Source organism: Momordica charantia, assembly GCF_013281855.1.
Source record: "Momordica charantia cultivar OHB3-1 chromosome 6 unlocalized genomic scaffold, Mcharantia_2.0 BLBB01000006.1, whole genome shotgun sequence".
Taxonomy (NCBI): Eukaryota; Viridiplantae; Streptophyta; class Magnoliopsida; order Cucurbitales; family Cucurbitaceae; genus Momordica; species Momordica charantia.
Window position 1 is genome coordinate 20,245,878 of NW_028275164.1, and position 25,356 is coordinate 20,271,233.

The 25,356-nt window shown below is 31.8% G+C and overlaps 1 protein-coding gene and 1 long non-coding RNA gene across 21 annotated transcripts; both read left to right on the forward strand.

The window, feature by feature from the left end:
- Positions 1-685: 685 nt before the first annotated feature.
- ZDS (zeta-carotene desaturase) lies at positions 686-7,537 on the forward strand. Its single transcript, XM_022302949.2, has 14 exons — positions 686-1,213; positions 1,347-1,471; positions 2,211-2,345; positions 2,842-2,914; positions 3,028-3,101; positions 3,379-3,483; positions 3,767-4,011; positions 4,104-4,191; positions 5,252-5,294; positions 5,370-5,526; positions 6,041-6,169; positions 6,558-6,630; positions 6,996-7,160; positions 7,253-7,537. Exons 1-14 carry the CDS (start codon positions 1,057-1,059, stop codon positions 7,409-7,411), a joined length of 1,728 nt encoding a protein of 575 aa, XP_022158641.1. The 5' UTR covers positions 686-1,056; the 3' UTR covers positions 7,412-7,537.
- Positions 7,538-17,490: 9,953 nt separating this feature from the next.
- LOC111025095 (uncharacterized) lies at positions 17,491-20,919 on the forward strand. 20 transcript variants are annotated; one of them, XR_015791996.1, is made up of 7 exons: positions 17,495-17,847; positions 18,591-18,695; positions 19,101-19,154; positions 19,322-19,355; positions 19,494-19,552; positions 19,917-20,115; positions 20,668-20,919. It is a non-coding gene; the product is annotated as an uncharacterized LOC111025095 (long non-coding RNA). The 20 variants fall into 20 exon arrangements; XR_015791997.1 differs by having other exon boundaries at positions 19,504-19,552; XR_015791994.1 differs by having other exon boundaries at positions 17,496-17,847; positions 19,455-19,552.
- Positions 20,920-25,356: the final 4,437 nt, after the last annotated feature.

Below are 25,356 nucleotides of genomic sequence, written 5' to 3' on the forward strand. Positions count from 1 at the left end.
CTGACATCTAAAAAATGTCATAAATTATTAAAAAGTTCACTGCAAAAATTGCCTCCACCATTTCATGAAAAAATTTAACTCTCATTAAATCAAGATTTTTTTTTCTATTTTTTGATAGTTATTAACGGTCATAAATTTATATAAATTCAAAAATTAGCATTATTCCTGCAAAAAATGTGCCTAAAGCAATTTATAACAATTTTTTCAGACTTTTTTATTGTTCACCATTGTCATAGAAGTCAAAGATTTGTTTGTAGTAATATTATTATGGTATAAATAGTGGAGGTGTACATCGATCCATCGATGCCAATATTAGGCTAAAATCGACACGGACCACCAATAAATCAATCTTCATAAGTCGGAGTTTGTTTTAGAAGACTCTACAACATCGACTAATGGACGATCGATTGGTCTTGACAAAAATGAGAGAGAATGAGGTGGAAGAAGAGAGAGAACGAGGAAGAAAAGAAGAGAGAAAAGGAGATGAAGAGAGAAGGGAGGAAGGAAAAAAAGGAGGAAGAGAGAGAAGTAAGAGAAAAAGGGAGACGAATAGAGAAGGGAAGAAAAGAAACGAGAGAAGAGAGAGTGAAGGTGGGAAGAGGGAAGAAGAATAAATTAAAAAGGAAAAAGTTTTGTTTTTTGTTTTATTTTCGTACCTTCTCTTCAGTCTCCACCGAGCGCGAGTCCCTCGTTTGGTGGCGCATTATCGTTAGCGGAACCACTTCCTTTCCCCGCGCGTCTCTATCTCTTTCTCACAGTCTCCCGCACACTTCTTTTTCTTTCTTTTTTTAAGTCTCAAAACCCATTACCAGAACCACTTTTGGCAACAACACTCGTACCCACACTCAACCCAACTTTGCTGCTTCTTAATCCTCAGTTACAGGACAAAATTCTCACCCAACGCATCTCCATCCCCCGGATACTCTCTTTCCATCGGATTCAGCCTTAAAAAAACAACCCCAATTCCCCCTTTTCCACAACGGGTGCCTTTGATTTTGTAAAATTCAGCCCCCGAAAGCTCAATTTCCGCCCCTTTTCATCTTCGTTTCTTCGACTATGGCTTCTGGGGTTCTGTTTCCTTCTGTTCCCTTTACGGGAAAGCGCGGTTTTGGACTTCCTGGTCGTGGGTCCGTCACGGTGACTCTCCTCAACAGCCCAAGATTCTTGGTTCGCTCGTCCTTGGACAAGGATGTTTCTGATATGAGTGTTAATGGTAGGTAATTCATTTTTTATTTTGCGTTTTTGCTGGAAATTATGCTGTTCGATTTTTAGGTCGAGAGAAATAATGTTAGAGATTTAATCATTTGGCGGTTTTAGTATAATCTAGTTAATGGTTCATCTGACAGCTCCCAAAGGACTGTTTCCCCCCGAACCTGAACGATATCGGGGACCCAAATTGAAAGTTGCTATTATTGGAGCTGGGCTTGCGGGAATGTCCACCGCTGTTGAACTTCTGGATCAAGGCCATGAGGTTCACTTCTTCTATCACTACTTTCTGGAAGCATCGGTGCTTCTCCTAATAGCAATATGTTTTTTTAGGGTGTGTTTGTATTAACTTTCTAAGTAATCTTGGAGGGAAAAATGCGTGTGTGTTCTTTTAATCTAGAGTGTTTGGTAACGAATAAAGATCAGTTTTGTTATAATCAAATTGGTTTTAAATCATATTTGGAGTAATCACTTTAGAGTTGATCCTCCAAAGACGAATTCTAGAATGATTGACTGAGAATCACTTTAGAATCATCGTATAGTAATTTGAGATGGGTAGAATCATTTCTAGATGTAGTGCATGTAAACAAACAACTGATTAGAATCACTTTTAAGACAATGTAACTAAATACACAAGTATTTTAATTAAACCATTTTTATTGGAAGTGTTTTAAGAAGAAATATTTTTTTCAAAAGGGATTAAATTAGAAGGTATGTCAAAATCTCTCTTAGCGTCTTTAGAATTTTCAAAACTACTTTTGATAATTTGACCAAACATTATGAAAATTTTGAAAAGTGATTTTAATGGGATAACAGCACTCTTTCCAAAATTCATTTTAAACTCACCCTTACCGGATAAAAGAAAATAAAAAAACACAATCAAATTTTAGATTCGATTTCAATTTGTGTGAATGTAAATGTTTACCTCTTAACTTAGCATTTTATGATGCTCGAATGATATACAATGCTACGATATTTATCACATGTGCCTTTTATAATTTCAGGTTGATATATATGAATCAAGGACCTTCATTGGTGGTAAAGTGGGATCATTTGTCGATAAACGTGGAAATCACATTGAAATGGGACTACATGTATTCTTTGGTTGTTACAACAATCTTTTTCGCTTAATGAAAAAGGTGAAGACAGTCTACTTTATTGATTAAGAAATGGCATTTGAATATTTATGATTCTTTTTCCCTCGTTAACGTTGACTATTAGGAGAAACTATTAAGCACACCAAGCGTTGGAAGTACAATCTCCTGTTCTATGTATTCTCTGGTCATCCAAGAGGCTTTATGTTCTCTTATAATCCTTATTCAGTATTTCATATTAGTGATCTGTACTTAACTCGAGATGAATTAGTTTTGGTTTGGTTCACATAATAAGTAAAATACCATGTTTGCTTTTATCAAGTTTGCCTTTGGGTTGTCAACTGGAATCTATTTGCATTTAGTTGGTCTATGTAGAACTAAGAACTAAGACTTTCAAGAACATATATGGCAGCGTTTTTTCCGCCCTTCAGCTTGTTTTCAATGATAGTAGATGCAATTCTCCTCACTAGCAATCTTATTTTATATTCTATAATTCAAGACAGAGCGAGCTGAAGTTTCTGTATTCTTTACTTGAGATTAGGTTGGCGCGGACCAAAACCTACTTGTGAAGGATCATACTCATACTTTTGTAAATAAGGGAGGTGAAATTGGAGGTAAGGGTTTATTTCTTATTCTGTATGTCATGGAGTTCAATTTACCACTTGTTAAATCAACTTTATATTTAAACCGTGTAAATATTATTGTGACTTGTTTCTAATAACCTCAGAACTTGATTTCCGCTTTCCCATTGGAGCTCCAATACATGGAATTCTTGCTTTCTTGGCCACAAATCAGCTCAATGTAATGTTTTCCATTGCCACTCGAGTTCTTTTTCCCCATGCCATCGTCTTGTGGAACCTTGAACATCTTTTTAATGCTAGATATGCTTGTTGTTGTGACCTATTTAACTTGGAGTTTCATAAGGTTTTATTTTGCTTAGCATTGATACTGAAGTGATGTCAATATTTAATCATCTCTGTTACTCATAGTTTTTTCAATGATGAATAAAATGATCTCATTGTCTAGCTTCATGGACATCTTTTTCTGACATTTTTTCTAAAACAATCACCAAATGCAGACGTATGATAAAGCAAGAAATGCTGTGGCTCTCGCCCTTAGTCCAGTTGTCAAGGCTCTTGTTAATCCAGATGGAGCAATGAAGGATATCCGAGATTTGGATAGTGTGAGAACGCTCTCTTTCTTATCCTCGCATACCGGATCTTATAATTTCTTTCTGGTTCAACAAATATCATAAATTCTCATAAATATTAAATGTCTTTTATTATGGAAAATACCTCGTTACCTGTCATGGGGAGGAAAGGAACGCTGCTCTCCTCCAGTGTTTCATGAATATATTGGCCTGATTTTTATGTCTTTATTTCCTTGAACCTCATGATAAGTTATGATACAAAGAAAATATTTGATACATCTTTATGATTCTAAATGCTGCTGTTTCAAATATACAGATAAGTTTTTCAGAATGGTTCTTGTCGAAAGGTGGCACACGTGGCAGTATACAGAGAATGTGGGATCCGGTTGCATATGCTCTTGGATTTATTGATTGTGACAACATCAGTGCCCGTTGTATGCTTACTATTTTCTCGTTGTTTGCTACTAAGACTGAGGCTTCTCTATTACGCATGCTGAAAGGTTCTCCAGACGTTTTCTTAAGTGGTCCCATAAGAAAGTATATCACAGATAGAGGGGGCAGGTATGCATGGCTTTAGTTAGGTTTTGTTTCAGTACTTGTGGCTTGTATCTTTGTTGCCTCTCATTTGGACACTTTTTTACCTTCTAGAGCAGATTCCATCTAAGGTGGGGATGTAGAGAGGTACTTTATGACAAATTTGCAGATGGAGAAACTTATGTAGCAGGACTGGCCATGTCTAAGGTCAATTGCTGTTCATGTTTTAATTTTCAAAATCTATACTAACCTTTTAGGTTTTTCTCGATTCGGTCCTTAATCTTTTAAATTTCTCAACTTTATCATGAGGTATTAAAAATTCTCAATTAAGTCCATCCATAAAAAAATGTTAAAAATTGTTAATAAAAAGTTGACGTGTCATTAAATTATTGTTGTGTTAACATATTTGGATATATGGACATGTCTTTTGGTGGACTTTGTTGATGAATGGTCGAATTTTGTTAATGAGAGAGTTGAGTTTCGTGTGTAAGTAGCATCCGAGCGACATATTCATGTGTTCAAAATGTTAATAAAATAACTTTTTGTTAACAAGAGTGACATATTAATGTGTTCAAAATGTTAATAAAACAACTTTTTGTTAATAAATTTTTACAATCCTTTGGTGGAATGACCTAATTGGGAATTTTTTATTCATTAGGGGTAAAATTGATAATTTTAAAAGATTGAGGACCAAATTGAAAAAAACCTAAAAGATTAGGGACCTAGTTAGCAACAAAAAATTTTGTAGGTAGGACTTAGGAGCCTTAAAATGGTGTTCAAATGTAGCAATCTGCATATCACTTTCCGGGGAATCTCTGCACCCGTTAAACACCTTTTGCTTTATCTTCACTATTCTAGATTTATAGGTCGTATGTATAAAAATTAGATTTCAAGTTAAAACTGGGTAGTGTATGAAGATGATGTTTCGGTACATTCTAATGCATCTCAAGTCGCCATTTGTGATCAAAGATGGAAAACCGAAACATGGGAATCTTGTTCACTATTGAAAGAAAATACCTTCTTTCAATAACAAGTAGAAGTAAACCAAACCAAGTGATTTTGCACTAGACATGTCAAAGGGAATGGCCATTTGACCATTTGAGACTCTTTGCCGAAAACATTTACATTCCCTGAATTGTGTTCTTCTCCAGAGAGGAAATTAAAAAACAGACTCGAGTTGGTGAAGAATAACTCTGAGATGTAAAATATAGACAGAATTCATGGGACTGATAATTTTTGCTTAATGAACTCTGTTTTTTTGTCTCAGGCCACAAATAAGAAAATTGTGACAGCTGATGCTTATGTTGCAGGTTTGTGCCTTGCTATATTTCTTCCCTACCTTTTTGTTTTTAAAATTTTAAATAAACTATAGCCCTTGATGACAGCATGTGATGTCCCTGGAATCAAAAGACTGATCCCACCACAATGGAGAGAATGGGAGTTCTTTGATAATATTTATAAGCTAGTCGGAGTTCCTGTTGTCACTGTCCAACTTCGATACAACGGATGGGTGACCGAGCTGCAAGATCTAGAACGTTCGAGGTGATTGTAACTGATTTCGTTGTTTTTGTCTTGTGGATGAAATTTATAAGCTATGTTTGATTAATTTTTTTGTTTTTTCAGATTATCATGCTCGTTTAGTGACATTATTCTGTGTTTTCTAATCTTATTTAAAAAAAAATTTTGAAATCCTTATCAAACCTTGAAAGAAAAAAGAAATAGTTTTTGTTTCTAAAAGGTTCAAAAACACTTTTGGTCATTATACTTTTATTTATTGAAATAACGATTTGGTCCTATACTCTCAAAATGGTAACAAGTTAGTCCATGAACTATCTTTCTTTTTTTTTTTTCTTAAGTTCAAAATTTGTAAAGATTTAGCTCATACCATGTAAAATCTTGTTACTGTTTAATGAGGTTACATTCTTATACACATGTAGATCAATAAACCGCTTAGGAATCAACCGTGTTTATAAACTAAAAGCACTAATTCGTTACGTAGAACTGTAAAAGTTATCGTTCTATATCTTGATGGATGTTCCTTGACTTTTGAGTGTAGGCAGTCAAGGAAAGCTGTGGGGTTGGATAATCTTCTGTACACACCAGATGCAGATTTCTCTTGCTTTGCAGATCTAGCGCTTACCTCCCCCGAGGATTACTACGTTGAGGGACAAGGATCGTTGCTGCAGTAAGACTCTTGTTACTCTTGACAGAATTTTGGTAATTTTTTATTGTTTATTTTATTGGAAAAAAAATAAAAATGTGTTTGGTAATAATTCTTTTCCTTTTTTTTTTGTTCTCTCAAACTTTTAATTAAAAAATTTTAACTATTACATAAAAACTATTATGTTGTATTTAATGTTTTAAATATTTATTTTACTTTTTGTAAGAAAAACGTGAAACCGGGACAGGTTATCAAATGCATGTGTTTCTACAAACTAGAAAACGAGAAACACGGACGTTATTAGAATGATGAACTTGATTTTACTGGTGTGCTTCTGGGAAACTTACTTTGTTTAATCATTAATGTCATTTTGCATTTTATGTTTTGATTTTAAAGCTACCTTAATTTTCAGATGTGTCCTGACGCCTGGGGATCCGTACATGCCATTGGTAAATGATGAGATTGTAGCAAGAGTGGCGAAACAGGTGTGTTATTTTTTCATAGACATAGCCAAAAATTTCTTTCAATTATGTATCCAAATACGTGAGAATTTTCTTTTTAATTGGTTAAAAGCTCTTTTTGATCCTTCAAAAGTTTCCGAACTCTTTAAAGAATTTTTTTTTTCCGTAGAAGTTTAAAAGAACCTTTTGATTATATAACAAAATATCATGAAAATTTTGGAACATGTTCTTAATTAGAAAAAGTATTTTTCGCCCTGAATAACTTTCCTCGAGAACGAGATAATTTTCTATGATTTCTCCAAAGTCTACTTTTGCTATAGATATATATATATATTTGTGTGTGTGTATCAACATAAACATTGTATCGTGATTTTCACTTGTTACATCAGGTCTTGGCTTTATTCCCATCGTCGCAAGGTCTCGAAGTTACATGGTCATCAGTTGTCAAAATCGGACAGTCTCTATACCGCGAGGCACCCGGTAGAGATCCATTTCGACCAGATCAGAAGACGCCGATTAAAAACTTCTTCCTTTCTGGATCGTACACAAAACAGGTATTTCTAAACTGAAACGAAAGTTGATTTTATGACGAGAATGAATCTGAATTCGAATTCCATAATTTTGTTTAAATATTTGTGCACTGCAGGATTACATAGACAGCATGGAAGGAGCAACTTTATCAGGGAGGCAAGCTTGTGCATATATATGTGATGCTGGTGAAGAATTGCTGAGGCTAAGACAGAAGATTGCTTCCATTGATTATTCTGAAGCTCCCAAAATAAGTGATGAGCTAACTCTAGTTTAGCATTAGCTCATCATCATCCCAATTACTTTTGTATGCTCTAAAAATATATGTATAATGTATTATGTAATGTCACACCATAGTCAAATTCTAATCCCCCTCTTAATGCCATTCATACCATTCACCCTCTCTCTTATCTCTAATTGCAAATTGCTTATTACTAATGTAATTGCAATGTCCATTCTTTTGAAGAAGGAATGAGAATGGAAATAAAAGGATGGGGCGGATCCATGTTAGGTTAAATGCACATAAAATATCTTATGATTCGTTGGCTTATACATGCCATTGGATTCTTAATCTCTTGTCCCGGGTTTGAAAGTGTCAAAGATGGTTTACAAAAAAAAAAAGAGTATATATTTGTCATTTTTTAAATTAAAAAGTTTCGAAGTTTTATTCTTTTTCATTTAAAGTAAATAATTTAGACTTTTATATCCACTGAGTTTAGGCCGTAGACCTCGGTTCTTTTAATGATTTCCAATTCATTAGTAATAAAAATATGAAATAGTGATAAATATATAATATTATAATTTTTTGTTTTAGTCTCTCTTTTCATTTTTCAACCATTTATATGAAAAGGAATTTAATTTTATTTAAAAACTTTTGTTAAATATTTCAAGTTTTATTATATTTTTTTCTATATTGATATAGATAATTTAATTATATTTTATTTAATTAAATATTTCTGTTCCCCACCCTTTGATGCAATGTTCATTCATCGAATAATTAGGGGTTTTGGCGTGCGATTCTGGTAGGATCGGAACAGAAAGATCCCCTTGTAATGAGGAACAAATTTCAATTTGTTAATCCCACCTCACCGCAACTCGCAAACCTATCACCCATTTTAAAATCTCATATGGACTCCAAAATTTGAATCACACCGCTTCAATTTTTTTTTTCCATTTTTGTTATTGAAGTCTAATGTCAACGAAAATTGGACGAAACGCAGAAAAAATTGCTTATTCCGTTTAAATCTCTGGTCTGCGTTGTCATTACTTGAAAGGGTGGGAAAGATCTTTGGTTTCTGGTTTCTTTCTTTTCTAAAGCCCTAAACCGACCCATGAACCAATTTGATCTTGAAACAACCCATAATTAGCAGCCACATTATAAAATTCTGTTAAGTTTAACCTAATATTTAACGGCAATGACTAAATTGTAACTAATTTTAGAGTACAAAGACTAAATTGCTACTTTTGAAAATTCAGGACCAAATGTGTTTTTTAACCAAAAATATATTACACAAATAATGTAGATTTCCAAGTAACATCAAAAGAAATATAAATTAATTAAGAAATTTCAACACTAAGGTAGGTATGAAAACTATGGACAAAAGTAGGGTAGGCATCGGTCAAAATAAAAAAATTGCATCATGTTCTGCACAATTTAAAGATTGCCACGTTAGATTGGAAATCGTGTACATTGTAGCCAATTTCCAGAAATTAGAGTATAAGGCAAGTGATTCTAGGGAAATTGCATACAATGTACCTGATTCAATTTTGTAGTTTTTTAATTTAAATTAATATTTATTATGGAATCTAGATTTTATTTATATATTTTATTAGTATTTTAGTTATTTTCAGTAAAAAAATTACATTATTAAAATAAATCATACATAAAGTTATTATAAAAAAAATCATACATAAAGTTGTAATTTTTAATATTCTATTTACAAGAACTTTTAGTATTTACACGGTTCATACAAGATTTTCGGAGAAATCTGGTTCGTAGAGTTAGAACTTTGATTTTGTTCTATGTTTGTGTGGTGGATTCAATCTCTAGTCTTTATTTTTCTAATTCTTTCTCTCGAACTTTATTTGAAGGTTGAGATGTTTGTTCTTTTAATCGAAGTCGTATGTGCTTTGAAAGTCTTCTGCTCTTCAAAGTCTTTGAGTTCATAAGTCTTCAAGTCTTCGAGTTCTTAAGTTTTCAAGTCTTCCAATCTCAAGGGCTTCCGAGAGAATCTTCAATTTGCTTTTGAATTCTTCAATTTATGAACTTGTTAAAAATGGAGAAGACTCTTCTATTTATAAAGTTTACTACAGACTTTAATGGGCTTTTGGCTTGGTAATTTTGGACCTAACCAATAGATTTAACTCGTCATGAGCCCAATTTAATTTTCGAAAATATGGGCTTAGTGATTTTGGACCCAACCTAATTATTTAAGTGGTTTTAGACTTATTCAAATTTCACTATCAATCCACCAAATGGTCTTCTGGTAATTTGGGTTTTGAGTCAAAATATCATGGGGCAACTAGAGGAGTAACTATATTAAATAATTTGATTTGAAAAATGGCCAAAAGAATCAAATATCAGAGAAATAGCTCAAAGGTGGTTAGAGTTGAATTAGAGAATTTTATGTGGATAAATATACCCTCCAATCAAAATAGGTAATTTATCTTGTCATTATCCCTATAAATTTGTAGCGAAAATACCCTTAAAATAAAATAGTGAATCAAAATTATAAAGTTCAAAAATTTTAAATAACATCTAGATTTAGAAATTTTGAAATTTGTAAGATAAAATCTTTTAAATGCATACTTTCAAATTATATATATATATATATATATATATATTAAGATTGAATCAAAATGTAAAATGGACTAGAAAAACATAAAATCAATTTAGAAAAGTGGAAAATGAATAAAAAATAAGATTGAAAAATCAAATACTGTTTTTAAAACTATGAAATGAGTAGCTACATTGGGAGACACAATAATTAATACCAAACTCACAAACCGTCTCATTCTCCCCAAAAAACGTAAACGATAATAAAAGAACCTACAAAATAGGTTACAAATCAAGGTTAGGACAAACTAGAAACATGGTGAAGCACTTGGACGAGGATGAAGCTTAGGTATTTTCTTATTCATACGTTGTATATAATAATACTTACGTGGTACTGAAAGTAGTTTACTTACACCATAACGAGAGACTTGCTTGCATCATTTCATTACTTAGTCTTTACATGGTTAAGGATAATCACTATCTAATATAGGGTAAATTCGTGTATAGACAATAAAAACAGAGTAAGTAAAGAGGCGTATAGAAAGAATAAAGACAGAGTAAGTAAAGAGGCACTAGACAGAATAAAGATAGAGCAAGTAAAAAGGTACAGTGTATAGACAGAATGAAGACATAGTAAGTAAAAATACATACGGTATCTGAATTTTTCTCAATCAGCCCGGCTGCAAAAGACATAATGAGATCATGTGACTGCTCATTATGACTACAATGTCTCGTGGGGAAGGAGACATATTTTCCTTTCCAATCATCTTCTACTACCTTCTCTCAACTCTTAATAATTATATTACCTTAAATATCTATTCATTCAATGTTTGCTTCTAATTTTTGCAAATTAGGATTCAAATGCATAAATTAAAATGGAGATCGAGTGACACATTTTGTGGCAAAAAACTATCAAGGAGAGAAAAAAATTTTCAATTCTTCCATTGTTGAATTGAATTCTTCTTATAATCCGAATGCTTACTAGATGAATTTCGATCACGGAATTGGAGGCTCAAACTTTACAAGTCATTATCTGCTCGATTTGTTGATCCCTCAATGTCTCGAAGAACTTGAGATTGTTGGGTTGATAAAAAATGGGAATTGATGAAACTTTTGTAAAAATATTTAGGAGACACCGTATTTAAGATGATGATTGCAATGAAATTTATTGCCCAATTAGTTAGGTTTGTTATAGATTTTAATTAAATACATTGGAGACAAATTAGTAATATTTTTAAAAATTTTGAATGATATAGGTAGATTTGGTCGTTTGATAATTTAGATTTGGTAGTTTCCGAGATCTTGCTGGTTTGGTTATGGAGAGATTTTAGGGATTTGACGGTTTGATAATGTGATTTTTGGGATGTGTGTAGCTGAAAAGTGGACGGGTAAAATTGAGAAAGAATGCAAGAGCAATATCGCATGAAATGTGTGTAGGGGTTAATATGGAATTCTACCCCTCCCTTAAAATTTAGGAAATCCAAGTATGACCATATATGCAATTTACGAAAACTTTGGCCATTTTTCATTACGATATCTTGTACGTAACCATTACTCATGATTTCCCAAATATCATCTAATAGATTTGTGAACTAATTTGATTATAGGCCCAATTTTATATGCGCAATTCGATCAATTGAATCGAGAAATTAGTACATTGATAGGCTATTTAGAGACTATAATTACATAAAAGGATTGAAATGTATAAAATTTACATTTTTGTCATGAGACAACCTCATTTAGGATGATACCCATCACTCAATTTACTAATATATCTTTTTTTATCTCACCTCAATATTAATTAATTTTTAAAATCCAAAATTAGCTAGGGAGGTTACATTTTAAATCCCTTGAATTTTGCCTAGACCGTCGAAAAGTGAAAAATATCAAATCCCTAAAATCCTCCATTATGGAAAAAATTTGAAAACCTCATTCCTCCGACTTTTATTCTTCTTCTATCGTTCTATTTCCATCCATTCCTTCGTCTCCGTCTCCGGCCGCCGTCTGCATTCCTTCGTCTCCAGCCTTGTCTCCGTTCTTCTTCGTCGTCGGAACAATTCGTCTAGCTTTCCCTTCGTCTCCGGCCGCTTGTCCATTGTTTCAGTCCGTTTATCCCAAGGTTTCTTTTTTGTCGTCGGCAGCCCGTCGATCATTCCAACCCTACGTTTATCCCGGTCATTGTCTAGTCGCGACCGGAAGGTTTGTAGATTATTTGCTTTGTTTGTTAATTGTAGAGGGATATAGTCGTATATACTTTATAGCCAGATATAGGTTATATCTCTATATAAGTGTATGTTATAATGACTATAGATTATATCACCATTGTTAAGTGTATGTTGCTTAAATTTATAGCTGGATATAGTTTATATTTTCATATAACTGAAAGGATATATATATATATATATATATATATATATATATATATATATATATATAAAAGTGTATGTTATAATGATTATATTATTGAAATTTGGTCAAAAAATATAATAAAATGAAAAAATATTTGTAATAAATTTCATTATTTAGTAGAATATATTAAGGAGTAAATTTGAGGATTATGATAATAATTGAATATTTTGTAATAAATTTCAGTAAATTAGGGAATTATGAGAATGATTGATTTAGATCTCACAATAATTTAATGTTTACAAAATCAAATTTGGAATATTAATCTTTTGCATTTAAATAAAAGACAAATTATAATAAATTTTATGCCATAAATAAGGACAAATTTGACATTTGAAAAAAGTTTTAAATCCACAAATCTAAAACTGTAAAATTTGTAAACATTGAACCATTTGTGAAAATAAGTTTGTAAAATAGCTTATCGAACACATTATCTCTTAAATCTAATCCAAATGGCCTAATGAAAGACATTGACATTATTTGAGAATTGTCATTTTTGTTTTTAATTTACAGATAATTTATAATTGACTCCAAATAAAATATAGTTTTGTTAATAATGACATGCGTGTTTATGATTAACTCCAAATTTATGGTTATACAAATGTTTTTTTATCAAAATTTATGTCAAACATAATTGTAGATCAACTTCGAAAATATTCTACAATAAAAAATATGAATTTGGATCATAACTCTAAAAAAAATTTACGGTGGACTAAAATATTACTGATAAATTACACAATTTAATTTTAAATTCATATGAAATTTATCATTGTAATCCAAATTATCTTAAAAAAAAAATTACTTTCAAGTTGATCTTCTAATTGAATTTATATTTATAGTTCAATTTTTTTTTCTTTTATCAAATTCCAAAATATGACGTTTATCCAACTTAATTTAAAAGTCATAATATAATTCAAATTATATGGGATAAATTTGAAAATTTAGAATTTATAAAAACTCTAAATTGAACTGGATTATGGTTCAAATTTAAGTTTTGGATCAAATTCGAAAATGTGAAATTTATCCAACCTATTTTAAGAAATTTAAAAATCGAAATATAATCCAAATTCAAATTTGAGATGAATTTGAAAATTTGAAATTTATCCAACTTTTAATTGAACGTTGGATAACACAAATGTGGGCTTTGATTTGAGTCGTATTCGAAATTCAACAAAATTTCAAGTTCGAAATTGAATAAAAAATCGTATTTAACTTAAAGTTGATATGAGTTTAAAATCCAACAAAATTTCAAATTTGAAATGGAATAAAGAATCATATTTTAATTGAGATTTCATTTCAATTAATTTTGCTAATTTGAACTCAATCCTTTGTCTATAAATTGAGATATGGGTTGTACTAGTAGAAGCACAGAAGAACTCTAGCGAAAATGTTGTTTTATAATTTTCTCTCTTCTCAATTTTTCTTTTCTTCTTTGACTATTTTGTGATTATCTTCTTTCTTCATATAATGCGATCCGACAACTTATTTCATCCATCAAAGGTAGGCTTCTTTACTCGTGGACGAAAGAAGAATTTGTTTATCAATTCTTATTTTTTATTTTTTATTTTTTATTATTTATCTCTATTTTTGTTATCTATATGAATGTAAGACCGCAATAGTTTTTTTTTTCCCTTTACCCCTTTTCTTCCTTTCAATTAAAGGTGCCAGATTTTTTTTTTTTTTTTTAATAAACCTCCTGCCTTCAATTGGTTTATTTTCCCTTCTTCAACTATTTTTTCTCATTCTTTTCAACTTAAAAATCTTTTTTTCCCTCTTTTATTTTGTCTTTTATTAACAACACTCCAATTTTTTTCTCTTTTCTTTTTTACAAGTCAGACTTTATCTTATAATTTCTTCAATCGTGACGTAAACCTTCACTTATCACCTAATCATCAACGTTTATCTATGATCTCTCTTTTCTTTTTACAAGTCGACTTTATCTTATAATTTCTTCCATCATGACGTAAACCTTCACTTATCACCTAATCATCAACGTTTATCTCTTATGATCTTCGTTCTTTTTTTTTTCTCTTTCTTGCAATAATAATACCTCCAAGATTGGTTGAGTATATTAAACTATCATCTTCACGGTGTGAGGGATGACACGTATCATGTGAGAACAACATCTCGTTCCTTCGTTTACCATCTCTATTCCCATCCTTTTGAGGATGACACCAATATGAGGGACCTTATTGCAACTTAGATACTTCTAAGATTGGTTGAGCATCTTTAGCTATCATCTTCACGGTTGGGGGATGACACCAATCATGTGGAAATTACAACACTGTTGCGCCTCTACTTAATAGCTCGAGGGTAAGTGCAAGTGCACACTGTAATCATCTGGAAATAATCAAAGTTCGTTTCCACAAGGACTAGTTTTCTTTTAAAATTAAATTTGTAAATCACTTAGATGAGCAATCGAGTTTGGGATAAAAGTTGGTGAATTTGTTGTGAACGTGAATTAAAAACACAAGGATTAAAAAGGCAACCCCCTACTAACATTTAGTTATAAAAACACTACTAGAAAACTAGGCTTTCATGACAGTTATGAATAGTAACAAAGGTTGAAAAAAAACTGTCATGAGTGTTGCCAGCGCGAATTTGGTGGGAAAAAACGCTGATTTACAGACTTTTTTTAAATTGACAGTTTATAACTGTCATGAAAACTGAAAAAAATGTTAAATCAATGACAGTTTTAAACTGTAATTAAAAAGTAAGCGCGATTTTAAGGGGAAAAAATGGAGACTCACGAATTTTTCTATGTTTTATGACATTTTATAAATGTCACGAAATGTTACAATTATTTTTAAACATTTGCATGTCATTTATGACATTTTTTAAATGTCACGAAATATCGTTATTTTTTAACTGTCACGAAAGGTCATAATTGTTTTTCAAACATATTTATGACATTCTTTAATTGTCACGAAAAGTCATATTGTTTTTCTTGTAAAATCAAAGTCAATCAAACGAAATATTAACTCAAACGATACAATAGCATAGTAATCAAAACAATAATAGTAACTATGGATTACTCAAATATCAAGCAAACAGAGATGAAAAATCAATGAACTTAAAGTAATAAGTAAAGGAGAGAAAGAAGAGAACCGATTTATAATGGTTCAACCATAAAATCGATCTACATCGGGCCCTCTTTCATTATCTTCTTGATTGAATCCATAATCTCCTCCAAAAAGATAATTGTGATATTTCTCTCATTGATATTTCGAACAAGCTTTTACCAGCTCCACTTGCTCTCTGTCACACTCATACAAAAATCACACCCCAAGTACACTCAACAAAAAAACCCTCTCAAATTGTCCTGAATGTAAAGATTCACACATGCCAAATTTGATTCACACGCTTGCCAATTGAAGACCAAATTTCAAATTGATTTGGATTAAAGTCAAAATTTTAATTAAAGATTAAAAAATCAAATTTCAATCTTATTCCTAAACTTATATTTAGATTTCCTATGTCGTGAGGATTGAAGTTCTATATAAAGAAGGCACTACAACAATTGTCATAATCAATATCTATTGGTAGTTTATAAATAATAATAGTTTTAAAAAACCAGATCTACAATGTCGGTTTAAAAAAAGCGAATCTTTAATGTCAATTAAGAACCGACATCAATTATGAAGATATGATGTAGATTTTTAAGCGACATCAAATGTTGGAAAAAAATAATAAATAACTAAGGTGAAGGAACTTATATACAATGTTAGTTGAAAAACAACATCAAATATAGAAAAGTAAATTTAATTAAAAAATAATTGTACTCAATAATGTTGGACTTTTAATATCGGTTTTACCACTAAGGGCCCCTTTGATAACCATTGTAATTTTTGGTTTTTCTTATTTTTAGTTTTTGGTTTTTTGTTTTCTGTTTTTAAAAAACAAAAATCATATATGCTTGATAACCATTTTTTGTTTTTTGTTTTTAAAAAGTTAGAAAATTGAAAATACGTATTAGAGAGAGAAAATTTTATGTAAAGTAGAGATGACAATGGTGTGGGTGCGAGTGAGGATGCTCTCCCCCATTCTCGGGCTCGTGAAAATTTTTAGTCTCCGTCACCACCTCGTTCTTGGGCCGGAGAGATGTTCTCTAGAAAAATTATCAGTTATTTAATTGTTTTTAATTATTTTTAGAATTTAAGTATAAAAAAGTGTAATAAATATATATTAATTATTAAAAAATGGAACCGGGGACGGGGAAGGGACTGGGGCGGGACATGTATTTTCTATTTTTGGGACCCGATCCTGCGGAAATTTTTGTCTTCCCTAGAGACATGAAAATAGAGATGTAAATAAACTTTTAGAAGATAAATTTTAGAGAGATAAATAAAAGTATTTAGAAATAAAAAGTGAAAGAAAAGTTAAAAGAAAAGATATGTTAAAGGAAAAAAAATTATAAAGAGAGAAAAATATAGTCGAAACAAATTTAGAGATATAAACAAGATTCAAAATATACTTTTTATAGAAAATAAATAAATCAAAGTTACAGTGAAAGAAAATTGAACGAGAAAATAAAATATAGTTTTTAGAGGAAAAACTATATTATGAAGATAAAGAAAAAGTTATAAATTATGAAATTTTAGAGGAAAAAAGTTATGAAAAATATTAAATTTTTAGAGGGAGAAATGAAACTAATTTGTTAAAAAAAACAAAAATACAGAAAAATTTGGAGAGAGACAAATACCAATAAATATTCAAAATATAAAAATTTTAGAGAGAGAAAAATAAAGTTTGTAGAGAGAAATTTAGAAATAAAAAAATTTAGAGTGAAAAATAAATTTTTTAGAGATAAATATAAGAAAGGAATAAAAAAGTTGAGTATTAGAAGAAAAAATGAGATTTTGAAAAACAAAAACCTGTAGTTGAAAACTATTTTTTTTTTTTTTGAAATTTACCTACATTTCAAAATGGTTTTTGAAAAGAAAAAACCGAAAATTGAATTGGTTATCAAACTACTATATTTAAGAACTAAAAACCAAAAACCACACATAAAAAACAAATGGTTATCAAACGGGCCCTAAATATTTGAATATTTGGATACAATGTCCATCAAATGTTAAAAAATAAAACCAAAAAAAGAACTCCAACAAATATTTGGATATAAGTTTTTTTTATAATAACTTTTTGTAATAGCATTTAAACAAAATGCTATCGAAAATTAGGTAAAAATAAAAAGTGGGCTTCACACTTTCACTTTTCCGTCATCTCTCTCAAACCCTACACCCGTCGGGCACACCCTCCCTTCCCTCCTCACAATATCTTTCGGCAAGACCTTCAACGCAATAGCAGCGGAGCCACGACGAGCTTTCCTTTCCAACGACGACCCGCGGACGATGTCCCTCTCACCCAGCGGTCCAAATCTCGAGCGAGCGGTGCTAGATCTATACTACCCATGGGCCACTCGATCTCCATAGACCTACGAGCACCACAAATCCTCTTCCGCCAGCGAACTCTTGAACGACGAGCAACCAGTAAACAAAGAGGGGACCCACGGACCACCTTGAGCTCTTCAGGTACTTGACGAATGTTTAAGTTTATGATATTTTCGTCGTATTCGCTGTTCTGTTTCTAAATATTGCGAATGTATCACAAATTATGCCTGGGTCTGAACTCTTCCGTGCAAATAGTGTATAGTTACTTGTCATAGATGACTCTCTTGACGTTATTGAATTATATGTCGTGCCACTGCTGAAGATTATAGAAAGTAATTTGTTAACACTGATCATACGTTCCCGTCTTGAATGAAATGAGTTCTTGGAGTGTGACCATTACTCGAAGCTCTACAATTAATCTAATTCGTTTTGCCTTTTCTGTACCGTTAAAATTTTATTTAATGTGGTTGGATTTTTTTTTTTTAGGTAAGAGAGTTATTTGCTTATTTATTTGGATTCGATGGCGCCATTGTAAGCCCATTACTCCATGGAATGTCTGAATGTTTAACCATTTATTATTGAAACTCATATTTATTGGAATTTGGACATTTGTAATAAATTGTAAATGCTTTATGTATTTACTGTTAAATATAATTTATTGATTAGATTGTTTTCTTTCAACTCTGATAGATTATGAAGTCTGAACTAACAGGTTTGAGCATGTAGCTATTTTGCACATGGACTTCATGAAAATGAATTCATTCCCTTTGCGTTTATTTCAATTGTATATTCACATTATTATCTTGAAAATGAATTCATTCCCTTTACGTTTATTTCAATTGTATATTCACATTATTATCTTGTATAATACTATATTTGTACAGGATGTTGCCAGTGGAAAATCAATTCTGTTCACTCCAAAGCTACTTTCTAATTATGCTGTATGGTCCGGAGAAAGAAAGCTTTGTCCAATTTCAAGGTGGTGTATGGTAACCAACACGTGGTGCATTAGACCTCTTTCTACTTATTTGAATATATTTTCTAGGAAAAATATATGGTCAATATGGTATATTTTACCAATGAAATTGCAGCTGTATTTCCCCAATGGCACGAGTTTGCAGCTGTATTTGCCTCATTTATCAGTTTTACTGAGTTTGATTGTTGGTTGTTCTCAGTTTTGTTGATTAAAAAATTAATAGGTATCATTACTAAGATCTTTTTTTTTTTATTCCATTTGAGTGGATGAACTCCAAAAATGAGCTTATGTATTTTGTTTTCTAGAACACATCCAATTTCATGTAAATTTTTGTTGGTATTCATTGATTTCATTTTTCATAATGCCAAAACTTTCATGGCTTTGTCTGATTAGTTTTTTTTCTCTTTCTTTCTATTAGTGGGTGCTGCATTTTGTATCCGTGGAGGTCCTAAAAGAGACAGTGGCCATGGAGGTATATCATTCAATTATATTTTCACTTTATTTTCACTCAAAACTAGAATTTATTTCCTTGTCCTTTTGAAGTTGATTAGTATATTTTTTCTTTTATGTGTTTCTCGGTTTCTATCATTTAGTTAGTGGCATCGAAGAATCATTAGAATGAAAATTATTTTCTGTCAGTTGGATGGTTATTGAAGCATCAAACAAGATCAAGGTATGTGTAGTGGAGTTTTTTAAATTTTTGGAAAAGAAAAAAATTAGTAAAACATTATGCTTGTTGACATGGTGTACTAACTACCACGATATTGATAAGTTTTGATGACCACAAATCATATTGACATTCTTGATCAAGCTCTTCTCAGACCTGGACGAATTGATGGAAAAGTTGAGTTCTCAAATCTAAATGAGGAGGTATGTAACTGTGTTAAATATCCTGGTTCAACTATTTACTCTCTTGTATTTTGAGGTTGGGGCTTTAGCTGGATTTTTTCTCAAGATCTTTTTGTTGAAACATGGAATCAAAACTTATTTTTATGAGTAATGTGTTTGATCAAAGTTAAATAGAATTGAGTTTTTTAGTTGTAGAGTATGCATTCTATTGAGTTCTAGTTCTTCCATCTTGTAAGAGATAATTCTTGCAAGTTCTTCTTTAGTGAACTTTTTCTTTTGCTTTTGTATCTCTGCATTTGGTAGAAAGCTCATCATTTGAAAGTCATAAAATCCAAAAAGATTAAGTGACTAAGTTTTTTCTTGTTATTATATTTGCTTCCTTAAGCTTGTGGTCATTCTTCAAGAGCTTGAAGCAACTACTTAAAAGGAAAAGCTTGAAGCAACTACTTAAAAGGAAAGTTGGAGATAGAGGAACTTTTCGGCACGACACAAAGAACTGCCACTAGATGTGAGTTAGATTACACACTCACCCATCACATCCCTTGTTTAGAAAGCATATAAAGATGGACATTCACCATGCCCAGGTTGGTTTACTGCCTTATCTTTCTTTTTTACTTGAAATTTCAGCTCTATCTTTATATATGTGTGGTTTGATGGTAAGAGTTAACGATCAGGTTAGTTTGAGTTTACATATGAGTTCATTTTCACATAATATATAATTTTCTCTTATTCATTTAGCTAACTTGATACTGTTTTCTTCTTTACATATTGCACGAACTTAAAAAAGTTAAAAACCATGATTGCAACTAATTGATTTATGGACTTTGTTAGGTTAGTGTGTGAAACATATAAATGTTAGTTAGATGCTAACATTTTACCCCTTCAAATTTATATATTGTGTGTTGATTTATATATTTGTATAAGATTGATATATGTTGTAGTGAATATTTCAGATTCATATATCTATGCAATTGTTGTTCTTTTTATCTATATCATTGAATCATCATAATGATTGTTAAGGAAGTTGTGTGATTATCTATTACTCCAATGTAATGCATGTTGGAGTTAGAAAGAAATGTGAGAGTTGATATTAGATATTTTCTTAATCGTTCGTTTTTATTTTGTTGGAAGAGTAGGTTGGTGGGAGCAACATTTTGAGAAAGGGGAATGTTTGGGGAAGAATTTTGGCATAGCTTCAACATGTACAAAGTTGATGTGATGTAAATATAGTTTGTTAGGTTAGTGTATGAAACGTAGGTTTCTTTCTCTTATTGTAGTTATAGGTATTTGTATAAAGTATAATGTACACATTTGATCATATTTAGTTTGTATATGTATATGAAGACTTTGACCTTATTTTATGCAACTTTGTTACAGTTTGGAATTTACAGGTATAGAGAATTTTGAACTGTCAATATATATCTTACTACATGAACACTTTATTTATATACTTGGTTCATTTACATTTGAATATAGTTTAATAATGCACGAGGTTGATGTAAGACTATATACAATTTTGTATGTGAAATATGTCATAATGGATAGGTACTAGCTATAGTTGTGGAAAATAATTTTAAAAAACGTGTCATCATAGATTTTATTTAGTTATATGAAAATTGTCATCAATTTCATAGCTATGATAGTTAAAAAAGTGCAATAAATGTCAACAACAAAGATTTAAATTGTCTTTGTTAAACTTCTTTTGACAATGTCCAAAATCAACTATTGTCATGGTTAAAGGTTTTATGACAGTCGTAAAAGTCAACAAAAAAGATTTAAATTGTCACAAAATAATTTTTTGTGATTCTTAAAATATGTCGTTATTACATGTACTATGACAGTTATTGATTGTCGTTATACAAGTTTTCATGACAATGAAGAGAATGTCGTTATTAAATATTTCATGACATTTGTTAAATTGTCATACAATTTGTCGTGACACTTGAAAAATATTGTTGAAAGGATTTTCTTGACAATTAAAAATTGTCATGAAAACCTCTTATTAGACTGAGATACGAGATTTTTGCTCTATTTCATGATAAATATAAATTGTCATCAAATATGTTATTCGTGACCGTTTTTAACTGTGATGAATGATTCATTTATGACAAACTATAACAGTCGTTGTAATTGTATTTATGACAATTTTTTCAAACTATATATTGCTTTTCTTAATGCCTTAAAAGGTGACAATGATTAAACTGTCATAAATGATGTCTATGACAATTTATAATTGTCATTGAAGGCCATTTTTCTAGTAATGAAGGATGAATTACACCTACTAAATGTGCTTGTAATTATGCTCGATTTATGCAAATTGGTTCAACTCCTATTCCATACCGCTTTTGATTTATTTAGAAACTTAGGCTAGTGTTTACATATGTCTATTCAACTCTAGAATCTTAAATAAATCAAGTTTCAACTTACGTTTTAACGGGTAAGAGAGTCTATGTCTAGGATCTTGTTTTAGTTCATATTTCTAAATAACTTCCAGTTGTACCTTGATGAGATCCGTTTAACTCTAACATTCTCATAATTAAATTCAAACTAACGTGATTCAAACAAGTGACCAGCAAGAAAATCAATTGGATAAATTGTATCAATCAAGATAAGCAAATAGAGCGTTATATGTCGTGCTCACTGATAGATGTAATTTAAAATAGATGAACTAAATCATTTGTAGAAGGGTTGAATAAACAATTTAGCTACTCATGGAAATGAAAGAAATGAAAATATAAGATGAGATAACAAAAGAATGCATTTTAATTGAAATTTGAAAGAAATTACAAAATGGAACAAATTGAACTGCAATGAAATAAACAAGAGTAATTGCAGAAAAGTAATTGAAAAACAAAACTTAAAAACTAAAGTTGATAACAAATAGAAAGGAAGAACAAAAGTATGGAAAAATGAGATGTCTTGATGATTGGGAGCTCTTTTTATAGGCCATGGAGGTAACAAGATGTTGAGAAATGATGGGAGGTTGGAACCAAATGAGGTTGTAGAGATTTTAGGAACTAATAACAAATCTTGAATCAATTACTTGGTCAAAAGTTGTTATTCTCGTTTTGACAATCTAGACATTTAATGTGGCTGAAGCATTGTAAAGCTGGAATTTCAAAGTAACTTGGTTGGCTCATTCCTCTAGTAAACTAGAATTTCTGGTCCTACAATGTGTCTGACGCATTGTGATCATAAATCTTCACTTTTCCTTACAAAATAAGCATATTTATCCAAATTAGCCTTCATTTACCTATAACTGAATTCCAAAGTCCCTAATCACAAATTATACACATTTTTCCTAAATTATATGCATGAACATACATGTTTCATCCCAAATAACCGTCAACTAAGCATACAAACCTACCATTTTTAGCCTTTAACCAAGTCTTATCAACTATGCATGCAAACCTACATTTTTAGCCATTAATCAAGGCTTATCAAACACCTAACTTGGTGACTTGTTCCTTTGGTTATCATCATCTCCATTATGCCAAGACCACCAACTTTTGTGACGTATGTCCTTTATTACCATCCTTTCGAGGATGACACCAATATGAGCGACCTCATTGCAACTGAGATACTCCCAGGATTGATTATCTTCAGCCATCATCTTCACGTTTTGGGGGATGACACCTATCATGTGGGAACAACACCTAACTTGGTGACTTGTTTCTTCGATTACCATCCTCTCCATTATGCCAAGACCATCAAATTTTGTGACGTATGTCCTCTATTACCATCCTTTAGAGGATGACACCAATATGAGTGACCTCATTGCAACTGAGATACTCCCAGGATTGATTGAGTATCTTCAACTATCATCTTCACGTTTTGGTGATGACACCTATCATGTGGGAACAACACCTAACTTGGTGACTTGTTCATTTGGTTACCATCCTCTCCATTATGTCAAGACCACCAACTTTGGTGACATATGTCCTCTATTACCATCCTTTCGAGGATGACACCAATATGAGCAACCTCATTGCAACTGGTATACTCTCAGGATTTATTGAGTATCTTCAGCTATCATCTTCACCTTTTGGGGGATGGCACCTATCATGTGAGAACAACACCTAACTTGGTGACGTATGTCATCTGTTACCATCATTTCGAGGATGACACTAATATGAGCGACCTCATTGTAACTGAGATATTCCTAGGATTGATTGAGTTTCTTCAACTATCATGTTCACGTTTTGGGGGATGATACTTATCATGTGGGAAAAACACCTAACTTGGTGGCTTATTCCTTTAGTTCCATCTTACATTATGCTAAGACCACCAGCTTTGGTTACGTATGACCTTGGTTACCATCCATTCAAGGATGACACCAGTATGAAGAACCTCATTGCACCTGAAATACTCTAGGATCGGTTGAGTATCTTCAGCTATCATCTTAACGGTTTGGGGGATGACACCTATCAAGTGGGAACAATACCTAAATTGGTGACTTGTTCCTTCGGTTACCACCCTCCATTCTATGTCAAGACCACCAACTCTAGTGACGTAAAAATTTTGAATCAAGCTACAATGAATCAATTTTTTTATATCATTTCTTTGATTCGTCTTTTATTAAACTCATTTCTTCTTTAATGTTTGTCCTTTTATTGCAAGACCATGGTATATTTCACAGGGTATTTCTTTCGGTAAGAAACACCTCATTATCTTAGCACATAAGAATCAGTCTATAAAAAGTGGAACCAACTTTCCAGTGGAGGATCAAAGTCTGATCAACTTTCAGGGTCATGGCCTCGTTTAGATGATCTCGCTCTTATGTCTGAGTGGTCTATGGAAAAGTGTCTGAGTCATGATTCGTCAAGCAAAACATGGATTTTCTAGTCTCCAATTCATAACGAGGTTTCTGATTAGGAGTTGGGATTAACATTTACACGTCGTATAATAAATGATGAAGTTCAATGAGGGCCTATACTGAAGATCCATGTGGAATTCTATTATATTGATTATTATTGGGACTGGTTAGAGGTTGTGGTTGCTAGTTGTAAGAAAACTCTTTGTGATGCTCATATATTTGATGCAATAATGGCTTCTCAATATACGTATGACCATAACAACGATGTGGTGCGAGCTTTTTGCGAGGCTTGGTGTCGTTCAACACGCACTCTACATTCTTCTACTGAGTAATTGTCCATCTCTATGGGATTTGTGGAAATTTGGAGGTTTTCCTATTATAGGGAAATTCTATGAGGAAGTTATTCCTAGTTATAAACAGTTGACAGAGTCTGGTAGGCAAGACAGTTGTCTCCTAAAGGGCTATCGGTATCTCTTTTAAAGTTTATTACATTCTGGCTTCGGCAAAGAATAGTCATTCTCATGTTGCCACCAGTTCTTGGATTTTATTCTGGTTCAAAGGCGACCTAAAGTATGTTAATCCTCTTGCTCTAAAGCAAGAAGGATGTCTCATTCCCGTTAGGCTTATAATCCTACTGGTACTTCATTTAGCGCTTGTGAATCGTCAAGTAAGGAGAAATGTTTGTTCTACGAACTTAATATAGATGATGAGTTGAGAGAGAAAACGCATCTAATTGCCTTCATATCCTGCTGGTTATGTTCCTTTGTGTTTCCTCACAAGAACCTCAACTTTCTTCACCTTGGAGTTCTCAAAATCGCTGGCCTAAGGGCCGACGGGTAACATATGAGGCCGTTTAATTTTTTAACTCATCTGGGCTAGGAGTAACATGAAGTTTAGACTTTTACGATCAAGTTATAAGCATATGTTACCCTATATCTTCCCATTTGGTGAATTGTGTTCAAACAACATCGACAAGAAACATAACCAGGCTAGCGATTTTGAAAACTCT